Raw genomic sequence first — 17106 nt, forward strand, 5'->3', positions numbered from 1 at the left:
AACAATAACAAAGTATAAAGAATGAAAGTAGAAAAATAAAAGATTTATTAGAAAAAAATGTAAATGAATCAACAAGGTAAAACAGAACCCCAATCTAAAAGAGCAAAAAAGAAGAAAAGAAAAAAAAAGCCTTGGCTATGGGGGCAGAGTTTAGGTGGGGGCGGAACTTAGGCAGCGGCAGGGTTTAGGCTGGGGCAGGACCTAGGCGGGTGGGGGGTGACATCTGAGCATGGGGCAGGGCATGGATTTAGGACCCACGCAGCTGGAAAAGGCTTTGGGGGTGAGGCCTAGCTAGGGTGACATTTAATTGTAGGGTGGGGCCTCTGCTTAGGACTTGCGTGGAAGGGGAGTGGCAGCACCTCCCAAGGAGGGCCTCTGGAATGTGGGGTTCAGGAGTTTGGAGTAAGGCCTTGGGTGTGGGTGTGTGGGTGGCGTTTAGGCCTGGCGTGTTGGAGGGGGTCTCAGAGGAGGTCTCCAAGTGTAGAGGTGTGACCCTGGATGGGGGTGTAGGGGTGGGGCTTGGGCTCTGCGCTGCAGGAGGGAGGCTCCCTGGGCAGAGTATTTGGCCCCAGAACCCAACAGGCTCTCCAGTGCCTAAGTGGACAGGGAAAGTGCTGGCTGCATTCCCTTCCATTCCTCTGTGCCCCCCTCTCCCCCCACAGTCTCCCCCAGGGTCTCCCCCATCCCTTCTGGACCCCTAACCATGGGTGGGTTCTGCTGGGTGTAGGAACTCCTCCCCTCCCCCAGCCGCCCCTCAGGGGTGCGGTCCCGTAGTTCCAGCCTTTATTTTTGCTCCCCCTTCCCTCCCTCCCACTCCGTCAGGACCCCACGGCTGGAGGGGGCCTCGGTGGGCAGAGGATCAGGCCCAGATCTCAGCAGGCTCCCGGGGGCCCAAGTGGGCAGGGAAACCTGGCCACTCTCCCTTTTGATCCTCTGCCCTCCCAGTGGTCCCCCAATTTCCCCCTTCGGGTGTGGGATCCTTCCCCCTCCCCCAGCCGCCCCTCAGGGCCACCAGTCCTGTCCCGCCTCCACTTCTCCCCCCTCACTCCCCCCCACTTCACACATCCTACTTGGTCGCTGGGGGTTCCTGCCATCCCCGTGGTCCCCCCGACAGGTTCCTGTAGGTGCCCTAGTTGTGAGGAGACACGAATTCCGTGTCCTCCTCGTCCACCATCTTGACTCCACCCCTAGATTCTACGTTATTTGTTTATCTGGATTTCCTACCAAAAAGTAAATGCGACAGGAGCAGGCTTCACAGTTTGTTCATTGCTTGTTAAAGAGATAAATAAATTTATACGGAAGTAGATTTGTAACTCTTAATAACTGTCTGCCATTCTACTAATAAGAAAATTATTTTGAATTTTAAGTAAAGATTTTTAATCTGAGGCCAGATAGGTTTGAGGTATCAGTACATCCCCTGAAAATACGTGCAAAGCATTTTGTATTTTTTTCTGTGGAGACACTCCATAGTTTTCATCACTGGAAAAAAAAAAAACATAAAAATCACTGCTCCAGTGGACTCACTCACAGAACAAATAAATTAAGATGTGCTAATGTTTAATATCAGGATTGACTCTGGTGCCCTTATTTGGTCCTTTCACCAGGTGGTCATTTGTCACTTAGTCTCGAGGTAGGCATCTGAGGGAAGAGTGAGTCACAGCGAAGGGCAGGGTTGCAGAGTGGCACTCTCACTCATCCACTTGATTTCAGTATGTTTGCCTGGTTAAGCTGATTTACACATTATATTGCTTAATTTTAATGAAAATCACCAAAAAAAAAAAAGAATGTGTATATATGTATAACTGAATCACTTTGCTGTACGGCAGTAATTAACACATTGTAAATCAACTATACTTCAATTAAATAAATAAAATTTTAAAATAATGAAAATCACCTTCACTGTATGGACTTGGCTTTTAAAAACTCATGTGAAGGGACTTCCCTGGTGGTCCAGTGGTTAAGACTCCACGCTGCCGATGCAGGGGGCATGGGTTCGATCCCTGGTTGGGGAACTAAGATCCCACATCCCATGCATTGTGTGGCCAAAAAAAAAAAAAAATTCCTGTGAAGCAGCCAGATTGAATATATTAACAAAGTGCATACGAACAAATTAGGATAAGATAGGGCTGGCACTTCTACTTTTGATATAGGCTCTTCATCAACCACATTGCAAGGTAAAAAGAGTGACGGTCTGTAATCAGGTCTGAGAATCAGCCAGAAACAATTGAACTTTTCAAGAATGCCACTTTAAAATCTAACTAAGTGTACCTTGAATTAAAATGTCAATTCAAGATAGTAGGAAGCCATGCAAATAATCAAGGCATCCTGATCACCTATGGTGGAGTATAAATTGGTTACAGCCACTCTGAAAAACTTTTTACCTACTGGCTCCAATCTTTGACATGCCTTCTGACCCAGTAATTCCAATTCTAAATATATATGGAAAGATATACATGTTTACTAAAAGAGATATGTATGTATGTTCCAAGCAGCATGTCATAAAATTCATGTACTAGAAACAATCCAACTATCCATTAACAGAATGGATCAATGGATTATGGTATATTCTTTCAATGGACTACAACACAGCAATGAAATGAATTGCTGAATGAAATAACATAGATCAGTCTTACAAACATGTTAAGCAAAAGCAGGCAGACAGGGCTTCCCTGGTGGCGCAGTGGTTAAGAATCCACCTGCCAATGCAGGAGACACGGGTTCAAGCCCTGGTCTGGGAAGATCCCACATGCCGTGGAGCAGCTAAGCCCGTGCACCACAACTACAGAAGCCCGCGCACCCTAGAGCCCCTGCTCTGCAACAAGGGAAGCCACCACAGTGAGAAGCCTGCACACCACAATGAAGAGTAGCCCCCACTCGCAGCAACTAGATAGAGCCCGCGTGCAGCAACGAAGACCCAACGCAGCCAAAAGTAAATAAATAAATAAATTTATTTTTTGTTAAAAGAAAAAAAAGTAGGCACACACACACAAAAGAATACTATAGATCCTGTTTCCATGAAATTAAAAACAAAACTAATAAAATTCAGTAGTGGCTGGAAGGAGTCATGTGGGGGCTTCGGAGTATTGGTGTGTTACAATTCTTAACTTGGCTGCTGGGAACATGGGTATGTTTACTTTGTGAACGTTCAACCAGCTATGTACTTAGGATTTGTGTACGTTTCTAACTATGTTATACTTCATTAAGAAGTATAACCTTAAAAAAAAAAAAAAACTGTAAGCATCCAGAAGAAAAAGATGTTTTTATACTGCTAATAAGGCAGAAAAAAGCAAATAATCAGTAAGTACTAATAACTACAAATAATAATTTTTAAACTACCTTTATCTTCATCTTTAAGAAATTTCTATTTTGAAAGTGTTATTATACATATTTTTTAGAAATGTGTGTATATAGTATAAGTAAATGTCTGGGGAGTGTACTCAGACATTCTCAATAGGGTGGACAATCAAAAAAGTTTAAAGAGCACTATCCTATGTTGTATTAGAAATGGGTTATGTCAGACATTAATGTATTCTCTTTAGTGTTTCTGTAAGGCTATGATGCTAATTTACTAGGCTTTAAATTCATCTGTGACCTAAACAGTTAGTAGGAAAAGTTAGTAGTGAAATTATATTTGCTCATTCAACAAACGTTTACTGAGAACCTATTATGTACTAAACACTGAGGATAGAGCTATGCACAGAAAAGACCAATAAAGGGTTTTACAACAGGTGTCTTATTTAACAGTAGAATCTAAAGGAAAATCTTAAATGTTAACCAAATAATCTTGTCCATCTTGTTGTCGGCACCTTTGATTTAATCTTTATCTTACCTACTTATCTTTCTAATTGATTTTAAATCGTAGTCTAATTTGAAGTGCACTATACCATGTTAATATTAATGGAAATTTCTTCTTCTGTTTCCCCTTAGGTTTTGCGTCTGCTCGATGTCGTTGGGTTGCCTGAACTGGTTATTCAGTTGGCTACATCAGCAATAACTGAAGCAGGTGATGACTGGAAAAGTCAGGTAAGGACTAACTGTAATCTAGTTATTGCCCTTGAGGTTTATCATGGATGTGGTGTTTTAATTTCTATTGTTCTTTTTTTCCCTATGTTTGATACTTAGGCTACTTTAAGGACATGCATTTTCAAACATCATTTGGATTTAGGTCACAATAGCCACGCATATGAAGCCTTAACCCAAATTCCTGATTCCAGCAGGTAATCAATCTCACAGTCTTATTTAGAGGAGGCAATTTACCAGCCCTGTGTAATCCACTAAGAAAATTTACCCTCATATCACTTTTCCTTCTAGACAGTTAGATTGTTTACGGCAGCTGGTGGTAGTTCTTTGTGAACGCTCACAGCTACAGGATCTTGTAGAGTTTCCCTATGTGAATCTGCATAATGAGGTAATTTTATTTATCCACTGATGACTGGACATAGCTGTGGTGGTTGTCATGCTGGCTACTAACTTTGATATCTGATTGCCTCCTTTAGGTTGTGGGAATAATTGAATCACGTGCGAGAGCTGTGGACCTTATGACTTACAATTACTATGAGCTTCTGTATGCCTTCCACATCTATCGTCACAATTACCGGAAGGGTGAGCAGTTGAAGCGTACAGTCTTTGTGGAGGCAACCTTATCAGTTGTATTGTGTCTTACAAAAACTATTATCTGTTTGACTTAGTAATTTTTACCTTATTTTTACCATTGGACAAGTGTTCTCTACAGGCATTTGGGGAACTTATGTTTAAGTTCGAGGTTAGCTTCACCTTTTTGTGGATTACCTGTACGCCCTAAAGATAGGCACTTCTCGTGAATTCCCTGGTGGTCCACTGGTTAGGACTCCCCGCTTTCACTGCCGAGGGCACAGTTTCAATCCCTGGTCAGGGAACTAAGATCCCCACAAGCCACTCAGCGCGGCCAAAAAAAAAGGCACTTCTCCCATTCTAGAACATTCTTGAGGCATTTCTAGTTAGATGGCATTCTGTGTGTATCTTCCATCTAATTTTATTTTTTACTATTATTTTTTATTTTTTTGGCTGCATTGGGTCTTCATTGCTGCCCACGGGCTTTCTCTAGTTGCGGTGAGCAGGGGCTACTCTTCATTGTGGTGTTCAGGCTTCTCACTGCGGTGGCTTCTCGTTGCAGAGCATGGGCTCTAGGTGTGTAGGCTTCATTAGTTGTGGCGCACTGGCTCAGTAGTTGTGGCTTGAAGGCTCTAGAGTACAGGCTCAGTAGTTGTGGTGCACTGGCTTAGTTGCTCCGCGGCACGTGGGATCTTCCCGGACCAGGGCTTGAACCCGTGTCCCCTGCATTGGCAGGCGGATTCTTAACCACTGGGCCACCAGGGAAGTCCATTCCATCTAATTTTAAAAGAAATGTTATTTCACTAAAGGCACCTTGAATTCTTGTGGCTGGTTTTAAGTTCCTGTACCATTTTGCTTTTGGCCTTTCTTTTCTCTTATTTTTGCTGATCCTTTTGAGAGTAAGTTGTGGACATCATGTCTCAGTACATAAATACTTGCATCTCAAGGACATTTCCTTATATAACCTCAATACAATTATCAAACTGAGAACATGTAACTAATTTTGTGAATTAAATGTAAATGTGGTGCTCTTATCTTATGTGCTATTCACATTTAAATATGGCCAAACATAATGGGTTTTTTTTTTTTAATTTATTTATTTTTGGCTGTGTTGGGTCCTCATTGCTGTGCACGGACTTTCTTTAGTTGTGACGAGCAGGGGCTACTCTTTGTTGCCGAGTGCGGGCCTCTTGTTGTCGTGGCTTCTCTTGCTGCAGAGCACGGACTCTAGGTGTGCGGGGCTCAGTTGTTGTGGCTTGCAGGCTTCAGAGTGCAGGCTCAGTAGTTGTGGTGCATGGGGTTACTTGCTCCACGGCATATGGGACCTTCCTGGGGCAGGGCCCAACCCCGTATCCCCTGCATTGGCAGCAGATTCTTAACCACTGCACCACCAGGGAAGACCAATGATTTTTTTTAATAGTACATTTCTCCCATACTGTCCTCACCCCCTGATCTAGGATCACATCTTGCATTTAATTGTCCTCTTTAGTCTCCTTTAATCTGGAGCATTCTTTTAGCCTTACTTTGCCTTTGATGACGTTGATATATTTGAAGAAGAAAGGCCAGTCATTTTTGTAGAACGTTTCTAAATTTGGATTTGTATGATGACAATGAAGTCATTATCAGGTCAGCTAAAATAAAGGGATTACATATCTGTTTTAAGATCATATTTTACAAGATGACCATTGTAGTTACCCTTTGGAACCTCTAACATTTTTATACCATTTTCACTCAGAGTCTTTTATTAGGTTTCTTACTCATTTTCATTGGGAAGAATGGATGGAAGTAATTCATAGGCATGTTCTTAATATTCCTAATGGTAAAATATGTTTACATATTCTTTTTCTTTTTTTTTTTAATAAATTTATTTATTTATTTTTGGCTGCGTTGGGTCTTCATTGCTGCGCAGGCTTTCTCTAGTTGCGGCGAGCAGGGGCTACTCTTCATTGCAGTGCATGGGCTTCTCATTGCAGTGGCTTCTCTTATTGCGGAGCACGGGCTCTAGGCGCATGGGCTTCAGTAGTTGTGTCACGCAGGCTCAGTAGTTGTGGCTCATGGAATAAGTTGCTCTGTGGCATGTGGATCTTCCCAGACCAGGGCTCAAACACGTGTCCCCTGCATTGGCAGGCAGATTCTTAACCACTGCGCCACCAGGGAAGTCCTGCATATTCTTTGAGTAATGCAAGAAAGGAAAAATAGATGATTCAAGATATATTACTACTTTCACAATGACAACATCCATTACATCAACCTGATTAAGACCAGCTTAGCTAGATTAACGTTCAGGTCTTTCTGGAGCAAGGCTGTTTTTCTGACAAAATGTCTTACATATTGCAGGCACTCAAAATATTTGTTGGGATGAAAAATAGTTTGATTTGATTTGGAAACTGAAAGGGAATTTTAAAATCTGTTTAGTTTCTGGAGTCCCGTGCTGTCTCAGAACAATGTTTTTTCAATATTTCATTCAACCTATGTAACTAAAGCATTATAAAAATAAGAGTCTGGGACTTCCCTGGTGGAGCAGTGGTTAAGAATCCACCCACCAATGCAGGGGGCACAGGTTCGAGCCCTGGTCTGGGAAGATCCCGCATGCCACGGAGTGGCTAAGCCCGTGCACCACAACTACTGAGCCTGCGCTCTAGAGCCCACGTGCCACAACTACTGAAGCCGGCACGCCTAGAGCCTGTGCTCCGCAACAAGAGAAACCACTGCAATGAGAAGCCCACGTACTGCAACAAAGAGTAGCCTCCGCTTGCCGCAACCAGAGAAAGCCTGCGCGCGGCAACAAAGACCAAACGCAGACAAAAATAAAAATAAATAAATTTATTAAAAAAATAAAATAAAATAAGAGTCTGTGACCTTGGGGGACTTCCCTGGTGGTCAGTGGTTAAGACTCCACACTTCCAATACAGTGGGTGCAGGTTCAGTCCTCGGTCGGAGAACTAAGATTCCACATGCCACATGGCATAGCCAAAAAAAAAAAAAATGAGTATGATTTGGACAGAGCACCCAAATCCTGGGTGGGGAATAGGTGACAATATGGCTGAGACTAGCTCTCTGTACTCTCTGGGAACGTAGTATCTAAACATCAAAAGTAACATTTTAGATGTTTGGGGGATTTTTTTTTTTTTTGGTGGTGGTGGTGGTGAAGTACATATACATAAACTTTACTATCTTAACCATTCTTAAGTATTTAGTAGTGCTAAGTACCTTCACATTACTGCGTAACCAGTCTCCAGAATTATTTTCATCTTGCAAAATGGAAACTATACTCCTTAAACAACAACTTCCCATTCCCTCCTCCCCCATCCCCTGGCAACCACCATTCTATTCTGTGTCTATAAATTTGGCTACCAGAATCATATAGTATTTGACTTTTGTGACAGACTTATTTCACTTGGCATAAACTCTTTAAGGTTCATCCATGTTGTAGCAAGTGTCAGAATTTATAATATTCCATTGTATGGATATATCACATTTTTCTGGAAACTTGGATGTTTCCATCTTTTGCCTGTTGTGAATAATACTGCTAGCAACAAGGATGTACAAATAATTCTGCAAGACTCTGCTTTCAGTTCGTTTGTTTGTTTTTGGGGGGGTGGTATATACCCAAAAGTGGAATTGATGAATTATAAGGTAATTCTATTTTTAATTTTTTGAAGAACTGCCGTACTGTTTTCCGTAGTGGCTATACCAGTTTACATTCCCTACAGCAGTACACAAGGGTTCCAATTTTTCCACATTCTCACCAGCACATGATTTTTTGTGGTTTTAAGTTAAACTCAATTTTTGTTTTAAATTTTAATGTTTGATAAGTGTGACAAACTCTCTGTGTATCTCTAAAGAGATACATTTTTGAAATTGTAATGTCTATTATTGCCTTATAGCTGGCACAGTGATGTTTGAGTACGGAATGCGTCTTGGCAGAGAGGTTCGAACTCTCCGGGGACTTGAGAAGCAAGGCAACTGTTATCTGGCTGCTATTAATTGTTTACGCCTTATTCGCCCAGAATACGCATGGATTGTTCAGCCAGCATCTGGTGCAGTGGTATGAAAACTTTCCATCCTGGAATTGGGGGATCATTTAATTTATTTGGTTTGGTCCTTTGAAAACTATTACCTCATTTTGCTTCATTTCATTTAAAATTTCCACTGGGATATTTGTGGACTTAATATATTTTTGTAGCAATTCATTTGTTACATGTTACTACCCCTTTAGTTTCCAAGTTCAGAATTATTGTAGGAATAAGTATTACAGAGTGGTTTTGGAGTTAGACAACCTAACTTCAGGCAAATTACTTAATCTTTTACTGTCCAGTTAGCCTCTTGGATAAAATAGCGATGATGACAATAATAATGTCTACCTTATAGGATTGTTTGGGTATTAAATGAGATAATTCATGTAGAGTGCTTAGAGCAGTGACAGTGCCTGGCCTGCAGAAAGTGCTCAGTAAGTGGTAGCTGCTTTTATTTCATTCATTTTTGTTAATTTAATCTATTGCTACTATTTTAGGGGAGGCGAACTGTGAGGTGTTTTTTTTTTGTCATGCTGATGGGGTCATATACTCCCAGCTACTTGTATTGTATAGTTCCTGAATGTACTATGCTTCTTCCCAGGGTTATGGGTAGAGAATGTAACTCTGAAACCAAGGAAAGTCAAGTGGTTTATATGGAGATCAAATCTGTGTCCTTGGACTCAGTAACATATTTTAGCTAAGTGAGCCAAGTTGGCAAACAACTCCATTTCTTTGTCTAGTAGTTACAGTACTTTTGTGAGAAGAGCTGTGCTAGTTGAAATAAACATAATTTACGTTGAGAGAATTTAAGCCTGAAAGCTCTGGATCATAGTTAATGAAAAAAAAAAGGGTATATATTAAAAATGAGGGGCTTCCCTGGTGGCACAGTGGTTAAGAATCTGCCTGCCAATGCAGGGGACACGGGTTCGAGCCCTGGTCTGGAAAGATCCCACATACCGTGGAGCAACTGGGCCCATGAGCCACAACTACTGAGCCTGCGCATCTGGAGCCTGTGCTCCACAACAAGAGAGGCCGCGCACTGCGATGAAGAGTGGCCCCCGCTTACCGCAACTGGAAAAAGCCCTCGCACAGAAACAAAAACCCAACACAGCCAAAAATAAATAAATAAATTTTTTTTAATGAATAAAATAGAAAAAAGAATAAAAGTTCCCACACACAAAAAAAATGATATGAAAATAAAATGCTCATTTTTCAGGGACTTCCCCAGCGGTCCAGTGGTTAAGACTCCACGCTTCCACCACAGGGGCATGAGTTCAATCCCTGGTCAGGGAACTAAGATCCCACATGCCACACGATGCAGCCAAAAAATAAAATTAATTTTTAAAAAAAACCCTAGTTTCTCACAGTTATATCTATTGTTTTGTCTTTTCAGTATGATCGCCCTGGAGCATCCCCTAAGAGGAATCATGATGGAGAATGCACAGCTGCCCCAAGTGAGTCAGGGATCTCATGCTGATTCTTTGCTGAAGAGCAATTATATTGTTATAGTAGTAGTATTTATATTTATTTTTTGGATAGTAGTTGTAATACTGTGTATAATTATATTGTAGTATATTGTATATGTATGGTAGTTACATTATTAAAATATTGTAAAGTTCCTTCTTGGTAGTTTGTTTTCAATATTCTGTTAAAGGTTGTCTGGTAGCTCTTTGAAACTTTGTATGCCTGTATGGGAAATGAAAATGCTTAAAAATGTGTGTGTGTGTGTGTGTGTGTGTGTGCGTGTGCGCGCGCGCGCGTGTGCATTTGTTGTTTGTTGTTTTTAAATCAGCTTAGTACCAAACGTTTTTTTATCAGGCTCCTTTGGTATCACCATGGAGGCATGATTTCCTTCCTTAAAGAGCCTGGGTTCTAGAGTCAGGCACAGTTGGTTTTAATTCTGCCTCTCACTTTGAGCATGCTCCTTTCTTACTGATAGAGATAGCAGTGTTTCACAGTTGTAAGAGTTAATTGAAATTATTTGTGAAAGGCCTTGCAAGTGCCTCCTCATTTGCAGCTGTTGTCATTAGAGTCCTTTGATTTGACTCAGCTGTAGTGTGAGACCGGGATGTTACTTTATTTTTCAAGTTAGCTTTTATTGAACCCCTTGTTTTCTCCCCACCTTCATGAAATTAAAACTGAATGTTACTTAATTTTTAGTGGGAATTGACAGGTTGAGTTAGTCTAATAGGCACTTCCTTTGTACTTTGGGAATTGAAAATGTTTTTCTTTGGCTTATAGCAAATAGACAAATTGAAATCCTGGAACTAGAAGATCTGGAGAAAGAGTGTTCCTTGGCTCGCATTCGCCTCACTCTAGCTCAGCACGATCCCTCAGCAGTCGCGGTTGCAGGTAGGCATTCAGCACCAACAGCACATTTTAGGGCCGGGCAGTGGACATAGTATACTAGATGGGTATTAAAGCATGTCATTGTTATTATGAGGTGTTCATCAAGGAAGCAGTCTTTGGGTTCAGTTCATTTCCATATGCCGTTGGGTGCACTAAATAGCTCTTTTCCATCTCCGCAGGAAGTTCGTCAGCAGAGGAGATGGTCACTCTCTTGGTTCAGGCTGGCCTCTTTGACACTGCCATAGCACTCTGCCAGACTTTTAAGCTTCCCTTAATGCCAGTCTTTGAGGGACTTGCTTTCAAGTATGTATGCAATTGTCTTTCAGTAATCTTAATTTTCTAATGCAAAAATACTCTGCTGTTGCTTAGTGTGAAGCAGTAGTCACACGAGCCGGTATCCTACAAGGCTGCTTTAAAGAACAGTTTTTGTGTAATACACACAATGATTTTTTTTTTTTTTAATCTTGATTTATAGCTTCTTTTGAGAAATCAGATCTGGCATTCCTGAGCCCACATGGCCACATGACAGTAGATAACCTGGGTTAAATAGTGGTGTCCATTTAGATAAGGCATATGTTCTCTTCAATCCTTTAGGACATCTAGTGGCCCCTGCAAACATTGTTAAAAAGTACTTCTTATTAAAGTTACATTATACCTAAATATTAGTCAAGTTGTTTGTGAGTTAGAAATAAACCATCAGATTTTTTTTTTTTTGGCTGCGTTGGATTTTCCTTCCTGCATGCGGGCTTTCTCTCTCTAGTTGCAGCGAGCAGGGGCTACTCTTCGTTGCGGTGAGCAGGCTTCTCATTGTGGTAGCTTCTCTTGTTGCAGAGCATGGGCTCTAGCCGCACGGGCTTCAGTAGTTGTGGCACGTGGGCTCAGTAGTTGTGGCTTCCAGGCTCTAGAGCGCAGGCTCAGTAGTTGTGGCGCACGGGCTTAGTTGCTCCGCGGCATGTGGGATCTTCCCGGACCAGGGCTCGAACCCATGTCCCCTGCATTGGCAGGCAGATTCTTAACCACTGCGCCACCAGGGAAGCCCACCATCAGAATTTTTCATCATCCATTTTCTCTTGTAAGTAAATAATCTCAACACTTATTAATGGCCTTGTGCGTCATCCAGTTGTGTGGTTGTGAGGATAGGGAAGAGCCAGTACCCAGGGTGAATTTAGTAATAGGCTAGAGCTAAAGTTGTCATCTCGTCTCCAGTTTCAGTAGCAAAATAATGTGGTGCTTTTCAGCAAATTAGTTTACTCTGTGTGGAACCATTTTCATTGCAGATGCATCAAATTGCAGTTTGGAGGAGAGGCAGCCCAAGCAGAAGCCTGGGCCTGGCTAGCAGCCAATCAGCTCTCATCAGTCATCACCACTAAGGAGTCTAGGTATAGCCCTAGTCTTCATCCAACCCTGCAAGGGCTTACCCTCCATATCCTTCCCCAGTGTCTACCTGAATGTACTTTAGTGTCTTCAGAATCCTTCTCTAACAACCCTAACCCTCAGTAAACTTCCCTTTCCTGAATTGCATTTATAATTTGTATTATGCAGCTTAGCACTTTAGAATTATAGCATTTTACAGTCTTGAAGTCTTCTGACATTATTTTTCAAACCCTAAATTAACACCAGAATTACTATCAAAGTACAGATTACAAGATATCACCCTAATCTTCTAAATCAGAACTACTGCATGATTCTAATGCTTGATCAGGTTTGGAAATAGTGGTCTGAGCCAATTTCCTTGTTTTAGAAATCTGGAACAAACAAGTGAAGTGAATTGTTTAGTTGAGTTAATATGTGGTTATTGGGAAATACAAGAATCCAAGTCATCTAGTTTCTAGTACCACCCCTAAGTCACATTGGCCCTAATAATGTTAGTTGTCATTTAGCTGTATTATCAATTCTGTTGTGAGTGTCTATAAAGATTTTTTCCATGTAAATACATGTTTTGAATGGTACTATAATTATCTATTAAGAATCTGGAACTCAAAGTCCTTTCTCCTTTTATCAAGTGCTACAGATGAAGCATGGAGGCTATTATCAACTTACCTGGAAAAGTACAAAGTCCAGAATAACTTATATCACCACTGTGTAATCAACAAGCTCTTGTCTCATGGAGTGCCTCTGCCTAACTGGCTTATAAACAGTTATAAGGTAAGTGGTATCTTAACTTATAGAGAGTAAGAACCTGGTCTTTATCGTCCTGAATAACTTCATGAGATGATTAAAAAGGAAAAGATAGAGTGACAATTTATGGAAATATACCGACTTATATACTTACAGCTTCTCAGTCTTAGCTAAAAACAGTTTACTTCAGTCCTGTGAAGTACTGGGTGTTTAGATTTAAAGTTCTCCGTGTTGGTGATTAAGTTAATGCATGCTTGTGTGCTCACTGAACAATGAGTGTGTATTTAGAACAATGAGTATATATGGAACACAGCATTCACTGTTCATTACTCAAAAAATTCACAGGAGTGAGTGGAATTCTTTTCAAAGTCTACTGTTGTAGTTTATCTTATGACAGGGCCGAAAGCAAGCTCGTCACACGAGATGAATTGTGCCGAAGCACAGCAGTAGAGGGCTGCCGCTCGCTCAGGCAAAACAGCGCCGTCTGTCCTGCTGTGGTAGCTTTTATTAAAGCATTATCTAGGTTTACATTTTAAGACTTATTTTCTTAACATTCCAGAAATGCCAAAGCAGCAACATATGTTTCTATTGATTATACAAGCAATAATGGGCTTTCTTGAAAACATGCCATGCTTCGTCCTTGAGCGCAAAAGCAGCACAAGGTTCCCACCATTATTTTGATTATACTGAAGTAGCACAAGGACATTTCCTTGCATTCCCACCACTCTGATTATACTGAGGACATCTCATGGATCAGTGCCCAAAGCACCCAATGCTTCTTCGCAGGCCCCCGGTTTGCCGGGCGGGGGGCTTATGGGTCACATCTCCTTTCCATGTCCTCAGTTATTCCACTACATTCTACAACAGTGTTTCTTTCAGTTTCTGTCAAAATTGGGTCCTTGGGCCACCTGCATTAAATTATTTTGATGGTGGGCTTCTTCAAAATATAGATTCCTGAGCTCCATCCCAGACTTACAGAATCAAATTACCTTGGAGTTGGGATCCAGGATCTATATTTTAACAAGGTCATGATTTGATTTGATGCATGCTAAGTTTGAGAACTACTGTACCTGAAATACATTGGGCACAATAGGAAAAGAGAATATAAAGCTTAAGAAAGTTAACCTATTTTTTTAAGTTAGAAAGTAGAGAAAGCAGCTAAGATGGTAAAAGTTAAGACTGTGATCAAATCAGAATATAGAAAGCATAATTGACATAATTGACATAATTAGGAGAGGCCTTCCAAACTGAGGCTGTATCACTTTTCTCTCACCCTGAGTTAAATACAAATGTAATTCAAGCATTTAAAGTTGGTGATTCTTTTAACTTCTTTCTCATTTGTCATTCGTATGTTTCTGAGAATTAATGTGACTATGTTATCTCTGGTATTCAGCATTTCTGGGAAGGTTTGTTGACTTACTACTGTGGAAACGAATTAGGAAAGAATTAAAATGTGTCTTAGATCACAGAACAGGTGAGGAAGGCCACTTAACAGAAAGGGCCTCACAAGGTGCGCAGAGGTAACTGGGCTCTTGGGAATCCGACCCTCATCCCAAGATAAGTAAACCAAGGTGTTTGTTTATTTATAATGAAAAGTATAAATGCCAGGGAATCAGACACTCAACATCCTTTGGTCCATGCCCAGGTAAGATGGAAATTGGTAAGTGTTCTTAATCACTAACTTTTTACAGAAGGTTGATGCTGCTGAGTTGCTCCGTCTCTACTTAAACTATGACCTTTTAGAAGAAGCTGTGGATTTGGTTTCAGAATATGTGGATGCTGTATTGGGAAAAGGACATCAGTACTTTGGAATTGAGGTAGGCTTGTATCCACATTTCCTTTTAATTCTGTATTATCACACTTTCCTTTTCCAAAGTTTTTTCAGATAATTTACATCTAAATTTCAGACTGGAAATAGTATCATTCATTGACAATTTAGAGAAGAGTTTTGTTGAGTGTGTTTATCCCTAATCAGCCTTAGCCCTACTTTAAGATAAAAGATGATATGAATTTAAAAATACATTTGATTTAACTAAGAAAAGGACCAGTTCCCCAGTTGAAAAGAGATGCGGGGTTCCAGTCATGTACCGTGTGCACACGTGTGTGTGCGCACATGCATGCATACACACACAATTTCTTGTTGTGAAAACAAGTAAAGCATTTCATGTTATCGAATCCTGTGGAAGTAGCTACCCAGAAGAAATGGTCCACTTTTCAGATTTTCTTCAAATAATAGGTATTTTTCTTTCCAGTTTCCACTGTCTGCAACAGCTCCAATGGTGTGGCTCCCATACTCTTCCATTGATCAGCTTCTGCAGGCTCTGGGAGAGAACAGTGCCAACAGTCACAACATTGCAGTGAGTAAACCCTCTCCTGGGGCATTTTATATAAGCCCTTGCGTTAGCAGTTACACCTTAAAGCTTGCTTTTCTGGTTCTCAAGGATTAAGGAGAGGGCAGAAGCCATTTATTGCCCTTCACATGCTGCCCAATCCCTTTATGAGATGATTAGTTAAGTCAGATATAACCTCTCTGGTTCTGGGAAGAGAGCTAATAAAGCTTTTATTAAAAATACTGGTATGATTTGCATATTTAGAAATTCGTTAGGGAAACAGGGTTGGAGTATTGTATATAGCAGAAAAGTCCAGTTATATCAGTGGAGTCACAGAGCAGACTCCTATACTGAATGGTGGTTAAATGAAGCACAATGGCTCACAACTTTATTAGGGGAAATCTGGTTGCTGAAGTCAAAGTGATTGATAACTTTAGTCTTTTTCAGTCCTTGACCTATTCTCCAATGATTCCCTTCTTTTCTCCTACAGCTGTCCCAGAAAATCCTTGACAAATTGGAGGACTACCAGCAAAAAGTTGATAAGGCAACACGGGATTTATTATATCGTCGGAACTTGTGATCTGGATGGTTGCCCAGCCTTTGGAACTGCTTGGTGCCTCTTAGGGCTTAAGACTTTACCCAACAGGAAACCTGTACTCCAGGCCGGTTTTTATACCTGTAAATGATGTGTACAACAGTCAAGTCTGCATTCTGCACAAGAAAGAAGGGCAGATGAGTCACAGGACCTGTGCTTGCTGGTGGTGCTAACACACAGTTTCTGGTTTTCAGCCTTGGTCTCAGACAGCTGCTTTTGTATATGATTCACAAGCTTTTTTAGAGTTTATATTTTTTTAAACTACCGAAGACATTCTTTATCTGAAAATTAAAACCCACCTACACTTTCCAAAACAGCTGATGGTTGTTGGTTCGTTGTAGCTGACCACCAAAAGCAGTCACTGCAAATCCTTTCATTCTTCCCTATCATTTTTTGTATTTCAATGGAATTATTTTGGTCCAGAACTGACATGTATTTTCTGTATTGCAAACAGAGGCTAATGATTTTGCATACCCTTTTCATTATTTATTGTGGAGTTTTTTTATGATCTCCAATAAGGTATTAAGTAATTTGCCTAGATTAAGCCTAACGTGATGACCAGCTGTTAAGGAAGATATCTTTTTTTTTTTTTAAGGAAGATATCTTGAATCTGGTTCTGAGGCTAAAGTGGAATAAACTCTTAGCTAAGAAAAAATTGAAAATTTATCATCTGTAAAAGTAATACATTTTCAAAGTAAATTCCATTAACCTCTATGATTTATGATAATCAAGCCAGACTTGATCATACAGGCAGTCTAATAACGTATTGGACCAAAATATAAACTTTCCTCTTCAGATTCAGAGGCATTCGTGGCCACAAATTCGGGGGGACGTGAAAAAATAAACTCTTGAATTTTATTCTGTATATTAAAATTTATCTTTTAAGGAAACCATCTGTATAGTACTTGCTTATATGCCCTTTGATCTTTCTTGAGTTGTTCATAAGCATTTAATTTTTATGTCAATACCATATTTACATTATATATTTTAAATAACAATGTGAGTTTCCCTGTGGTACTGTTATTGGTAGATACTGCGGTATGTGACTCTTTCTTCACATTATCTCTGCCACGATTAATGCGAAGTGTTTGATGCAATTAGGGGCCAC

General features: G+C 40.6%; 1 protein-coding gene across 2 annotated transcripts in view; it reads left to right on the plus strand.

The window, feature by feature from the left end:
- The window catches only part of NUP160 (nucleoporin 160), a 58144-nt gene extending 41148 nt beyond the window's left edge, over positions 1–16996 (plus strand). The window contains exons 24-36 of one of the 2 annotated variants that reach the window (XM_067749001.1): positions 3928–4023; positions 4123–4217; positions 4312–4408; positions 4497–4602; positions 8478–8638; positions 10000–10060; positions 10848–10958; positions 11135–11258; positions 12233–12334; positions 12959–13100; positions 14765–14890; positions 15326–15430; positions 15894–16996. In XM_067749001.1, coding sequence (XP_067605102.1) covers positions 3928–4023; positions 4123–4217; positions 4312–4408; positions 4497–4602; positions 8478–8638; positions 10000–10060; positions 10848–10958; positions 11135–11258; positions 12233–12334; positions 12959–13100; positions 14765–14890; positions 15326–15430; positions 15894–15983 — 1416 coding nt within the window. In that variant the 3' untranslated portion in view covers positions 15984–16996. The remainder of the gene's footprint in view (positions 1–3927; positions 4024–4122; positions 4218–4311; positions 4409–4496; positions 4603–8477; positions 8639–9999; positions 10061–10847; positions 10959–11134; positions 11259–12232; positions 12335–12958; positions 13101–14764; positions 14891–15325; positions 15431–15893) is intronic. The other variant, XM_067749000.1, reaches the window with a different exon arrangement.
- The last annotated feature ends 110 nt before the right edge of the window (positions 16997–17106 follow it).

Source organism: Pseudorca crassidens, chromosome 9 (assembly GCF_039906515.1).
Source record: "Pseudorca crassidens isolate mPseCra1 chromosome 9, mPseCra1.hap1, whole genome shotgun sequence".
Classification (NCBI taxonomy): Eukaryota; Metazoa; Chordata; class Mammalia; order Artiodactyla; family Delphinidae; genus Pseudorca; species Pseudorca crassidens.